The sequence below is a fragment of the Nerophis lumbriciformis genome, linkage group LG33, assembly GCF_033978685.3.
Source record: "Nerophis lumbriciformis linkage group LG33, RoL_Nlum_v2.1, whole genome shotgun sequence".
Taxonomy (NCBI): Eukaryota; Metazoa; Chordata; class Actinopteri; order Syngnathiformes; family Syngnathidae; genus Nerophis; species Nerophis lumbriciformis.
The window spans coordinates 2,317,501-2,331,026 of record NC_084580.2 but is presented as its reverse complement, the minus strand read 5'-3'; the positions used below and the strand labels follow the sequence as shown (position 1 = coordinate 2,331,026).

The following is a 13,526-nucleotide window of genomic DNA, read 5'->3' as shown; positions in this document are numbered from 1 at the left end:
TTGAATGTTAGCTAAATTTAACAATATATATTTTTGGAGAACTAAACAGTGATGGTGGTGTTGTGGTTTTCGGTCAAGGATTTTGAGCGATTGTTTGTGCAAGGTTTCCAATGGCCTCAGTGTCATTTTGCTTGCTTGGGACCAACATGTTATACAATAATAAAAACAAAACATAATAATTGCATTAAAATAAGTTGGAGCTGCCTCCAGTGCGGCCCTTAACCACCCATAGAGTGTTTCTGCTAGGAGCCTTGCCCTAAACCTGATATGGTTCTATGTTATCACCAATGCTTTCCAATTGGTAACAGCGTGTGCTACTAGGCACGTTTCCCATTACTGTAACTAATCAGCCACATGTGCTAAGATAAACCTGATCCAAAAAGTTCGGAAATGTTTATTTCTTTGTTGTAACGAGCCTTGCCAATGAATACAAAATTTTGTTTATTGCGCTTTTGTATTTGTAAGAAACATGCTTATTTTGACCATCTCCAGAGCACGGGATTGTTTATTGGACAGCACAGGATAACACACAACATTTACTGACTGACCTGTGTGTGTTAGAAAGCACCAGAACAGTCGGGTTAAGGGGGGCAGGTCTTTACTGGATGTCAATCTTCCCGCAGCTGTCCAACATCCCATCAGACTCCTGATAGACAGAAGCAAGTGAGGGACAGAAATAACCATGTGGTACTTGGCACCAACCAACTCATAGGTGCTGTGGGGGATTTTCCAGCCTGCTGTTGAAACCCACACCAACAAAGACCCATTATTGGGTCTCACTGAATGACAAAGTGTGTTTCAGACAATTTCTGAGCCAATCACAGCTTGGGTCTTTGGACAATTTGTTGTTGTGAGACATCATATTTGTCAGAGACAAACCCCCAACCTATATTATGTACCTTAGTGGTACATCTCAAAAAGTTGATGGCTATTTCAAGTACCTTTGGTATGCACAGTGCAGTTGTCTTTCTAGGAGGAACCCAGCGGAACTGGATTGGTCTGTGGGATTCTGAACAGGCCCAACCCCTAACTGAGTATTTGGCGCCCCCACCATCAGTGAGAAGTGCCACTCGCCCTCCTTCACCGGACCCAGAGTCTGTCCAGCACCATCCCAGGAAGCGGTACCTAGGAAGCAGGGTTGCAGCCATGGAAAATGTGACAGTATTTGAGTCACCTGGAAAGGGGAGGGGCCTGAAGGCTAACAAGGAGTTTTGGGCCGGAGACGTAATTTTTTCCGAGCCCAGTCTCGCAGCTGTTGTCTTTGACAGGTAAGACGGACAAGTGAGGAGTGGACAGAAGTGTCCTTTATTGCTGTAAATTGTACAACATCCGAGGAGATTTTAATGATAAAACATCAGTTTACAACATTTTTACTGTAATGTAAGTAGGAATTTGAGTGTATTTTATATGAATTTTATTGTGAATTCAGCTATGACAAGTAAATAGTGAAATTATGGCAAAAGTATGTGGACAACTGAAAAAAACTTTGACATAATAGTATTGTTAATATTTTGCCTCTCTCATGTAGTGAGAAATGTCACCAAAATATTCGGCTTGAGAAACTACAAATAACAATGTTCAGTACCAATTAACTGTGTTAAACACATTTCTGCGAAGTAGGATTATTATTGATAATTCAAACATTTAAATAAATGTTTAAAAAATATTAGAGCCCTCTAAAAATTGCCCATATAGTCACATTTTCATTCTATTCACCCAATATAGTAGCCTTGAGTGTGTTCTTCACCTTTTTGACCCCAGGGCCCAACTTTTTCACAACAGAAGGGCCCAGGGCCTGGGGCCCAGTCAAGTATTCACACTGGATTAGTAATTTTATTCTTAATTTTAATTACATTCAATAATTATATCTGACATACTTAGTTTATTAGGTTAACAACCTTGTCAAATGATATGGAACCAGGAGTTAATAAAAAAGATTAGTATTTATTCAACACATAAACCCTAGGCTTAGGTCAGGCTGATTCGAAAAGAAGAACAAATCAAATAAACTGCATAAGAAGCGAATCATAAATAACTGATGAAAAATAAATGTACATACAATGATGTAATTCTGAAATAAACTCAATTAATGATAATAATGAATATGTTGTTAATGGAACTGTCAATATAATTAAAGTGCAAATTAAACTTATGCTTCAGACTTCTTCTGTTTGTTTGATATTGCCATTACTGCCACAAGTGCTGGAAAAGTGTACGACAACAGAGTACAGATGCGGCCCATACGGATCACAGCTAAGAAACAAGTATTTTTTGGTGGCCCCAATAAAATGGTTAAGAAACACTATATTAAAGTACTCATCGGTAGCGTCATTGCTATGGCCATCACCCAGCCACTAAAACATGACCATGACATGGAGATACTTTGTCACACAGAGTAATTCCTCTAAACCCTGCGAGGAGGTGGCGACTTGCAAACTTGTATCTCAATCTGTGTGCATGTGACCCCCCACACTGATCGCAAAGCCCTACTCAGAGCATATGAGGGCCCGTTAGGGACATTATTCAGAATTACCTCTTAGATAAAGTACTGAAATGCTCTCACATAAACAACTGAAATGTTTTTCTCTCACACACACTCCTGAAACACTCTCATACATACTACTGAAACACTCCTATACACACTACTGAAATGCTCTCACACAAACAACTGAAATGTTTCAGTAGTGTGTGTGAGAGAAACACATTTCAGTTGTTTATGTGAGAGCATTTCAGAAGTGTGTATAAGAGTGTTTCAGTAGTGTGTGAGAGAAAACATTTTAGTTGTTTATGTGAGAGTATTTCAGTAGTGTATGTAGAGGTAATTCTGAATAATGTCCCTAACGGCCCCTCATACAGAGCTAGTGTTCTGCATTTAGGGCGGTGCGGCACCTGATTGATACGGCAACGTTATTATACCGACAGCATTTCACATCAATTTCATTCAGTTGAAACCAACATTAGTTACATCACTATGATTTAATGTTATTGTTATGTTGACAGCACATTTCTGATTGGATGATCTTTAAAGTAAAAGTGGACTTCATTGCGTTACGTTGTTGGAGTTGTAGTAGACTGCATGACCAAAGATCGTATATTGAGAGAGGATAATCTACCGCATGATGTTGTACAGGGCACACGATGTGCGACACACAGTACATTTGCAGTTAGGTGTCCTCGATGGTAGTTACGGCCATATGTGTCCTTCGTTGTCATTCCACATGGATCACGCAAAAGCTGTGTTATTGATGTCAAAAATGAAATGCCAACTTGAGTGTTCTACACTTTTCCCAGGCAGCTGTAGGTAGCTTATGACTGGTAGCAATCTCAGTCAGCCTAAAATGCTGCGCTGAATGTTTGATGCTACGTCCCGCTATTGTCTTTTGACATTAAAGTCTCACAAATGTGGAGATGTGTTATTGGTGAGGCAGTGTTGAGGATAAAGTCCATCAAAAAGTTGTTCTAATAAAAGTCGGTCGACTTAAAATTGTTGCAGTGAAGATACAGTAACGTCAAGATTAGCTGGTTATGTTGTTTAGTTTATCGATCGCCACAGTATAATAATAGAAAATAAGATGTAATACCTATAATGTTACGCTTAGGTTGCATGTTTATGCGCGGGTCATTCTCCCAAGATTCAGCAGGAACTCTGGAGGCAAAGTGCAGGTAAGAATATGATTTATTGTCCATAAATCACAAAGAATACAAAAATACAAGATACAAACAAAAAAGACGCGTGCCGATCGCCCGGGGAGCAAAGGCTAGCGCGAAAACTTAGCATAAAAACAGGAATCCAGAATCATAGAAGCTGTGAATGATCAAACGTAACTGTTGGATGGAAGCAAATACGAAAGCCAGACTGAGTGTGGCGAAAAGCAGGGAATAAGTAGCTCTCTGATTAGTGCCCAGGAGCAGGTGAGCGTCCTGAACACTAATCAGAGGCAGTTGAAAACAATCTGCAGTCATGGAAACTAAAACACAAAACCCAGGGGTGCTCAAAACAGGAACTGAGGGAATCAAAAACTAAACAAGCATGATCCGGGCAGCGGATCATTACATATAATACATGAACAAAACATAATTTAAACACTTAATTTAGGCCAAAAACAGAATACGCTCAAAATAGGTTGATATTCATTGATCATGAATTAATCAATTTAGTGGCAGCAGACGTTGAGACTTGCATATGTTGTAATACATCCATAGTATTAGATTAGTTTATGTATTATATAGTAGTACTGTATCAGTATTATGGCAATAAATCAAACAAATAATATCTGGGCAACTATCTTTTGCAGCCTTGCAGAGCGCATTTGCCACAGCTGTTTCCGCAGACAAGACAAACTCCAGAGATGCGGCCAATGCAAGTTTGCTCACTATTGTGACCGCACCTGTCAGCGGGCCGGCTGGGCCGAACACAAGCACGAATGCGCTGCCATCAAAACCTATGGCAAAGCGCCCAATGAGAACATTCGGTGAGTGAAATAAAATGCACAATACCTTGCTACTTTATTTTTGTTATTAAATGTTGCAATGATGATAATAATAATAATAGTAATATTAATGATCCATCCATCTGGCTGTAACCAGGATTTGACAAATACCAAGGTCAAAATTCTGCAACTTCTGCCTCCACCCTGTTCTATTTTCATTTCTCTATCCACTGTTTGTCCCTTCTCTCCACATTCGATTGTTCTCTCTCGTCCTGCCAATTGTATTACAAGAGCACAAAGTAAAATGAAATACAACTCGTTCATATCAGAATCAGATTCAGAAATACTTTAATAATCCTCAAGGGAAATTAAGATTTTCAGCACAATCCCATTCAAGAGCAGACAAACATTACAGGGAGACAGAACAGGATCGCTGACGGGTCTGCCAACTTCCGGCGCCCATACATCCATCCATCCATCCATCCATCCATCTTCTTCCGCTTATCCGAGGTCGGGTCGCGGGGGCAGCAGCCTAAGCAGGGAAGCCCAGACTTCCCTCTCCCCAGCCACTTCGTCCAGCTCCTCCCGGGGGATCCCGAGGCGTTCCCAGACCAGCCGGGAGACATAGTCTTCCCAACGTGTCCTGGGTCTTCCCCGTGGCCTCCTATCGGTCGGACGTGCCCTAAACACCTCCCGAGGGAGGCGATCGGGTGGCATCCTGACCAGATGCCCGAACCACCTCATCTGGCCCCTCTCAATGTGGAGGAGCAGCGGCTTTACTTTGAGCTCCCCCCGGATGGCAGAGCTTCTCACCCTATCTCTAAGGGAGAGCCCCGCCACCCGGCGGAGGAAACTCATTTCGGCCGCTTGTACCCGTGATCTTGTCCTTTCGGTCATAACCCAAAGCTCATGACCATAGGTGAGGATGGGAACGTAGATCGACCGGTAAATTGAGAGCTTTGCCTTCCGGCTCAGCTCCTTCTTCACCACAACGGATCGATACAGCTTCTGCATTACTGAAGATGCCGCACCGATCCGCCTGTCGATCTCACGATCCACTCTTCCCTCACTCGTGAACAAGACTCCGAGGTACTTGAACTCCTCCACTTGGGCACTTCCGGTGCCACTTATAAAAAAGGTAAACGCTGGGGGGTGAGATAAAAAGGAAAAATCAGTCCAAGCCTGGCCCCTGGAGAGGGGGTCCAGAATGAGGCCAAGGAAACAAAAACCTCATAGCCATATCACACATAAACATGTGTAAGAGGGAAACATCAAAGAACACAAAGGACATTAGAGACATTAAAAGAGTAGAGCTGATGCAACCAGCCACTTCTACACACAACCAAAAAAGTAAAACAACAACAACCAAAAAAACCCTAAAAAACATATACACTGTGGTGGCCTCTGCGGTGTTCCACAACATCGTTTGCTGGGGTGGGGGGAGGAGCAGACCCAACAAAGCAACCAAGAGAGCCGACTCCACCCTTGGCCGCCCACCAACTCTCGGCCAGTGTCCAGTCTGCATGGATGAGTGAGTATAAGTCCAAGGTGGCCGAGGTGTCCGAAACATGCTCATTCAGCCAAGACACTGTGAAGATTGTCCGTCGCGGCTCCGCAGCCCTGTCTCTTTATCCGCATCTCCTCCAGTCTCTCCAAACGGACTCTGGTGTGGCAGAGACCCAGCAGCTGGTCTCCATGGCCAAAAGGCTCCCAGGAGGCAGAACCAGAAGTTCACAAAAAAGCACCGCAGAAGTCACGAAAGTGCCACCTCTTGTCACACAGTCCCAAAGGGTCCCGAACCGAAAGGCAAAACAAAAACAACACATGAACACAAGAGGGAAACATCAGTAACACAAAAGGATGACACAAGAGCACAGAGCTCCTGCCACCAGCAGCCACTACAGCGGCCAAATCTTGAAAAAAAGAAAAAATATTAAATCAACATAGACACCGTTATAATGAATGACAAAATGCAATCAATAAAATACAAGCAGTACAAGTGTAAAAGTAAAGTTTAGGTTCTACAATGCTATGACTATTGTACCTTGGTATGTTGTTAAATTTAGGCTACATTAGTTATATTATGTATGTATACCGTATTTTCCGCACCATTAGCCGCACCTAAAAACCACAAATTTACTCAAAAGCTGACAGTGCGGCTTTTAACCCGGTGCGCTTTATATATGGATAAATATTAAGATTCATTTTCATAAAGTTTCGTTCTCGCAACTTCGGTAAACAGCCGCCATCTTTTTTCCCGGTAGAGCAGGAAGCGCTTCTTCTTCTACGCAAGCAACCGCCAAGGTAAGCACCCGCCCCCATAGAACAGGAAGCGCTTCTTCTTGTACTGTAAGCAACCACCCGCCCCCGGAAGAAGAAGAAGCGCGCGGTGCATGCTGGGATATGTGACGTTTCATTTCCATTTGTGTGTTTATGTAAAGACCCCAAAATGGCTCCTATTAAGTGTGTTGTCTGTCTAATTATAAATAATGCAGACGAGGCGTGTTAACTGAGTTCTCAACGTTTACTCACAGCGTGCTCATAACCACATTCTAACTCCCAGCATACAACGCTTCTCAGGGCTACCGCGCATGCTCGTAACTATCGTTGCATGCTGGGTAGTGTAGTTGTTATATTTGCTAGCTCATAACATCACAGTAAGAGACACGCTTACGCGCTTAATTCAATACTCGCCGTCATTCCGGGTGGATTGACAAAAGACCTCCAGCCGCTAGATATTGGTGTCAACAGGGCATTCGAAGCTAGACTGCTAACTGCGTGGGAACAGTGGATGACAGAAGGCGAACACACCTTCACTAAGACAGGGAGGCAGCGCCAGACGACGCCAACATCTGCCAGTGGATCGTAAATGCCTGGGCAGATATTTCGGTCACAACTGTAGTCCGAGCTTTCCGGAAGGCAGGATTCACAGAACTGCTGGATAACAGTGACACTGACTCCGATTACTTCGACGAGACGGAGCCGGCCATTTTGGATCTCACATTTGCCCAACTTTTCACTTCGTACACCGAAGACGAAGGATTTACGAATGAAGAATAACTTCAGAAAGTGAGCGCTATGTTTATTTTGTGTGTTGTGACATTAACGTTCGAGCAACATTATGTTGCTATTGCTCTGCACTATTTTGAATTTTACTATGTTTGTGATTGCACATTTGCGTACATTTTGGGAGTGAACAGAGTTGTTAGAACGCTGGTTTTTAATATATTATTAAAGTTTGACTGACCTATCTGACTGTTTTTTTGACATTCCCTTTAGCGCAGCGTAGGCGCGGCTTATAGTCCGGGGCGGCTTATTGGTGGACAAAGTTATGAAATATGCCATTCATTGAAGGTGCGGCTAATAATCCGGTGCGCCTTATAGTGCGGAAAATACGGTATATGTATGTATTATGCCAGATAAAACCTCTGGTGTCTTTCTTTAAAGCAGATTTAGTTTCTTTAACATAATCAGTGTGTATATATGGTACTACAGTTCACCTGACTGACATGATAAGTTACAATTAGGGGTGGACTGGGTCAAAAAATTTGACCATGGACTTTTTGATCCAGACCAGCCCATTACAATTCACGTGCAGATATTGTGCCAACCGATCCCATTGATGTACATACTATCACAAACCCCTTAATAAGACCACTATGCTGAACAATATCCCTTCCATTCTAGAGCCGCGAATAAACTGATATCTACACAGTGGGTTACTTACTTGCTGTTTAAAAATGTACTGGAGGATCCCATCCACCCCTGGGTCCGTGCTACCGAGAAGCTTTTTAACTACTTTGGCAACCTCAGCCCCAGAAATGGGAGAGCCTACCACAGGTTCCCCAGGCACTGCTTCCTCATACGAAGACGTGAAGGTGGGATTGAGGAGGTCTTTAAATGATACCCGCCACCGATCCACAACATCCTTAGTCGAGGTCAGTAGCACACCATCCCCACCATACATGGCGTTGACAGTGCACAGCTTTCCTCTCCTGAGGTGCCGGATAGGGGTACAGAACTGCTTTGAAGCCGCCTGGAAGTTGTTTTCCATGGCTTCCCCAAACTCCTCCCATGTCTGAGTTTTTGCCTCTGCGACCTCCAAAGCCGCACACCGCTTGGCATGTCGGTACCTGTCCGCTGCCTCCGGAGTCCCATGAGCCAAAAGGACCCGATAGGACTCCTTCTTCAGCTTGGCGGCATCCTGGCGATTCTGGGATTATAGCCACAACAGGCACCAACCACCTTTCGGCCACAGCTCCAATCGGCTGCCTCGACAATAGAGGTACGGAACATGGTCCACGCAAAGTCAATATCCAGCCCCTCCCTTGACATGTTTAAAGTTTTTCTGGAGGTGGCAATTGATGGGAGACTCTGTTAGACGTTCCCAGCAGAACCTCACAATGCGTTTGGGTCTGCCAGGTCTAATCGGCATCCTCCCCTACCATAGGTGCCAACTCACCACCAGGTGGTGATTGGTTGAAAGCTCTGCCTCTCTCTTCACCCAAGTGTCCAAAACAAGAGACCGCAAATCTGATGACACAACTACAAAGTCAATCATCGAATTGCGGCCTAGGGTGTCTTGGTGCCAAGTGCACATATGGACACCCTTGTGTTTGAACATGGTGTTTATTATGGATAATCGGTCATGAGCACAAAAGTCCAATAACAAAACACCATTCGGGTTCAGATCTGGGCGGCTGTTTCTCCCAATCACACCTCTCCAGATTTCACTGTCATTGCCAATGTGAGTGTTGAAGTCCCCCAGCAAAACAATGCAATCACCTTGGGGAGCACACGACAGTACTCCCTCTAATTAATCCAAAAAGGTCTGTAGGCACAAACAGTCAGGACCCATCCCCCGCCCACAGGCAGAGTGTTGCTACCCTATCGTTTACTGGGTAAAACTTCAATGTACAGGCTCTGAGCAGTGGGGTAATAAGTATTGCCACCCCCCGCATGTTGCCTCTCACTGTTTACAACGCCACAGTGGAAGAGAGTCCATCCCCTCTCGAGAGGACAGGTTACAGAGCCCTTGCTGTGCGTCAAAGTGAGTGTGACTATATCAAGCCAGAACTTCTCCACCTTAAAGTTAAAGTTAAAGTTAAAGTACCAATGATTGTCACACACACACTAGGTGTGGCGAGATTATTCTCTGCATTTGACCCATCACCCTTGATCACCCCCTGGGAGGTGAGGGGAGCAGTGGGCAGCAGCGGTGGCCGCGCCCGGGAATCATTTTGGTGATTTAACCCCCAATTCCAACCCTTGATGCTGAGTGCCAAGCAGGGAGGTAATGGGTCCCATTTTTATAGTCTTTGGTATGACTCGGCCGGGATTTGAACTCACAGCCTACCGATCTCAGGGCGGACACTCTAACCACTAGGCCACCAGCTCAGACTCCCCCCCCCAGCGAGATGACTTTCCATGTCCCTAGAGCTGTCGCTCAGCTCAAAAAGCGCCCCTCCCCATTGAAGGGGGGACCCATTTTGCCTCTTTTGTGCCCGGCCGGGCCCCATGGGGACAGGCCTGGCCACCAGGCACTCGCCATCGAGCCCCACCTCAAGGGCTGGCTCCAGAGGGGGGCCCAGGTAACACATGTCTGGGCATGAGAATTCTGGATGCTTGTTTGTGTCTTTTCATAGAGGTCTTTGAGATGCTCTTTGTCTGGTCCCGGAACTAGAACCTGTTTGTCTTGAGAGACTCTACCAGGGGTTGCCCCCAGATAACATAGCTCCTACAGGATCATTGCGACACTTCAATTCCTCTGCCATGATAAGGTGGCAGCTCAGAGAGGAGTACTGCTTGCTAGTGCTACCATATCTGAGTTTCTGTGTGTAAATAACTACAAAGGTACACTTCATTCACTAACCGTATTACAGAAGAAGTCAGTTAGAATAATACATAACGTTGGCTATTAAGCACACCTTTTATTTTTTTAATAAAAAATATTGACATTCAACGATTTGGTGCATTTGCAAAAAGCTGAAATTATGCACTAAGCCAGGGGTCGGCAACCCGCGGCTCTAGAGCCGCATGCGGCTCTTTAGCGCCGCCCTAGTGGCTCGCTGAAGCTTTTTAAAAAATTTATAAGAAAATTGGAAAAAGATGAGGGGGGGAAAAAAAAAATCAATTTTTTGTTTTAATATGGTTTCTGTAGGAGGACAAACATGACACAAGCCTCCTTAATTGTTACAAAGCACACTGTTTATATTAAACATGCTTCACTGATTCGAGTATTTGGCGAGCGCCGTTTTGTCCTACTAATTTTGGCGGTCCTTGAACTCACCGTAGTTTGTTTACATGTATAACTTTCTCCGACTTTCTAGGACGTGTTTTATGCCACTCCTTTTTCTGTCTCATTTTGTCCACCAAACTTTTAACGTTGTGCATGAAAGGTGAGTTTTGTTGATGTTATTGACTTGTGTGGAGTGCTAATTAGACATATTTGGTCATTGCATGACTGCAAGCTAATCGATGCTAACATGCTATTTAGGCTAGCTATATGTACATATTGCATCATTATGCCTCATTGAGGTCATTTAGTTTTTTTTAAGTCCTCTTGATTCAATTTATATCTCAAGACACACTATCTGTTTGTAATATGGCTTTTAATTTCTTGCGGCTCCAGATTTGTTTTTGTACTTTCGGTCCAATATGACTCTTTCAACATTTTGGGTTGCCGACCCCTGCACTAAGCAAACTATAATCTGCTACCGAAAAATTTACAAAAATTATAATCAACAAAAGAGGGAAAATATAAGCTTGGAGAAAATGTTAACTTTAAGTGGATTATGCAAAACCAACTTTTCTTGCCTATTGGTACCTGGCTGTTTTTGAATATTTGGGATCTGCATAAGTCTTGAACATTTGAGATCAAATCATGGAGGCACGGCGGCGATATTTATAAAAAAAAAAAAAAAACTTGCCTTCCTTTATACCTGTAGTACGAACAGTTCTGATTTTGGCCCATTATTGATGTTTTTCCCAATTGTGACTTCTGCGGATATCTCCTTATACAAAGTTTTACCTGAAGAGCCATGGGCGAATCTGCCATTGTAGTACGACATTGTATCACCAAAAACTACAACGTGGCTGATGGGGTGGAGATTTATGCTGTGTTCCATTTACCTCAGAAGTGGGAAGTAGGAGCTGGAAATTACTTCAACAGCTGTTTTTGCGCTTGCCTTGTCTGACTAAAAACATCTTACGGGAAAATATGCACTCCCTCTGCAACACAGTGGATAACGAGAAAACACACATGCTATTGCTGTCGATGTACAACGTATATACCACATTAAATAAATGTAGTTTACACTACAGTGACGTTACCATGTATAAATGTACAACAATAAGCAGATTTACTGCAACAAAAACTAATCAGAAGTGCTAATAACGGATATTATAGAAGCGGATATTGTTTACATCCAGAGCTGCCATCTTTGAAACGAACTTGGGGGTTAGAAAACTCAGATTTTCCGAGTCGAAAATCCGACCTCGGGGAACATTGCAGTTGAAATCTCGACTAGGACCTCGGAAATTTTACTTCCCAGTACAAATGGAAAGCACCAGTAGTCGAAGTGGAGCCACAGAAATAAGACTGCCACAAAACTGCGCATACTGAAAAGACAGTCATAAAGTGGCTTGAAGACATAATTTATGCAACATTTTTACTAAAGAAACACAATTTCATGTTATGTAGACCACAAGGAAGTGTTTTGAATGTTGAAATGAAAAAAATATCTAGATATTACCTATTCAAAACGTTTGTATACACATCCAACACTAAAACCATGAGCATTTTAGTATGTGGAATTTAATTATGGACAGGCCAGCAAATAAGTAAACAATCTACTAGGGTTGTGGGAAAAAATTGATTCGAATTCGAATCGCGATTCTCACGTTGTGCGATTCAAAATCGATTCTCATTTTTAAAAAATCTATTTTTTTATTGATTTATTTTTATTTAATTAAATTTTTATTTTTATTTTTATTTTTTTTAATTTATCAATCCAACAAAACAATACACAGCAATACAATAACAATGCAATCCAATTCCAAAACCAAACCCGACCGAGCAACACTCAGAACTGCAATAAACAGCAATTGAGAGGAGACACAAACACGACACAGAACAAACCAAAAGTAGTGAAACAAAAATGAACAACAGTATCAATATTAGTTACAATTTCAACATAGCAGTGATTAAAAATCCCTCATTGACATTATCATTAGACTTTCATAAAAATAAAAAAACAACAATAGTGTCACAGTGGCTTACACTTGCATTGCATCTCATAAGCTTGACAACACACTGTGTCCAATATTTTCACAAAGATAAAATAAGTCATATTTTTGGTTCATTTAATAGTTAAAACAAATTTACATTATTGCAATCAGTTGATAAAACATTGTCCTTTACAATTATAAAAGTTTTTTACAAAAATCAGACTGGGGTAGATCCTGCTGAAGTCCTATGTATTGAATGAATAGAGAATCGTTTTGAATCAGGAAAATATCGTTTGTGAATCGAGAATCGCGTTGAATCGAAAAAATCGATTTTGAATTGAATCGTGACCCCAAGAATCGATATTGAATCGTGGGACACCCAAAGATTCGCAGCCCTACAATCTACCCTAGATTGCCAAAATACCTGTGGCGATAGGGTAGTGGTTAGGGACATGGTCAGCACAAGATTGGCAATAGAAGTTAAAATAGTGTCAGACTTTATGTGTCTTCTGGACGCTACAATGCATTTTAATTTTGTTTTCACGTAAAAAAAAAGAAAAAAACTCATTCTTGGGGTTTGGCAACTAATACATTGCTGTGGAGCACTGCCACAATCACATACATTAAGTGGAAACCTTAACTGGATAAAATTTGTCACTTTCTGATGCAAAGAAAAAGGCTTTGCTTTTGTAACTGGGGTTTTTGATCAATTTGAAGATTTTTGACCACTGATTTGTGATCACAGCCACAGGAGAGATACTTGCATCTTCGAACTGCTTTTGGTTTTCGCTAAAATAAGGGGATTTGGACGAGCCCCCACCGCAATTCAAGGCGGTGGCCTAGCAACCAGAAGCTATGGCGAGAGTT

At 42.6% G+C, this 13,526-nt stretch overlaps 1 protein-coding gene across 2 annotated transcripts in view; it reads left to right on the top strand.

Moving 5' to 3' along the window:
• Window positions 1-984: 984 nt before the first annotated feature.
• smyd1b (SET and MYND domain containing 1b) overlaps window positions 985-13,526 on the top strand; it is a 33,585-nt gene continuing 21,043 nt past the window's right edge. Inside the window, exons 1-2 of one of the 2 annotated variants that reach the window (XM_061928743.1) lie at window positions 985-1,268; window positions 4,296-4,472. In XM_061928743.1, coding sequence (XP_061784727.1) covers window positions 1,147-1,268; window positions 4,296-4,472 — 299 coding nt within the window. In that variant the 5' untranslated portion in view covers window positions 985-1,146. The remainder of the gene's footprint in view (window positions 1,269-4,295; window positions 4,473-13,526) is intronic. The other variant, XM_061928742.1, reaches the window with a different exon arrangement.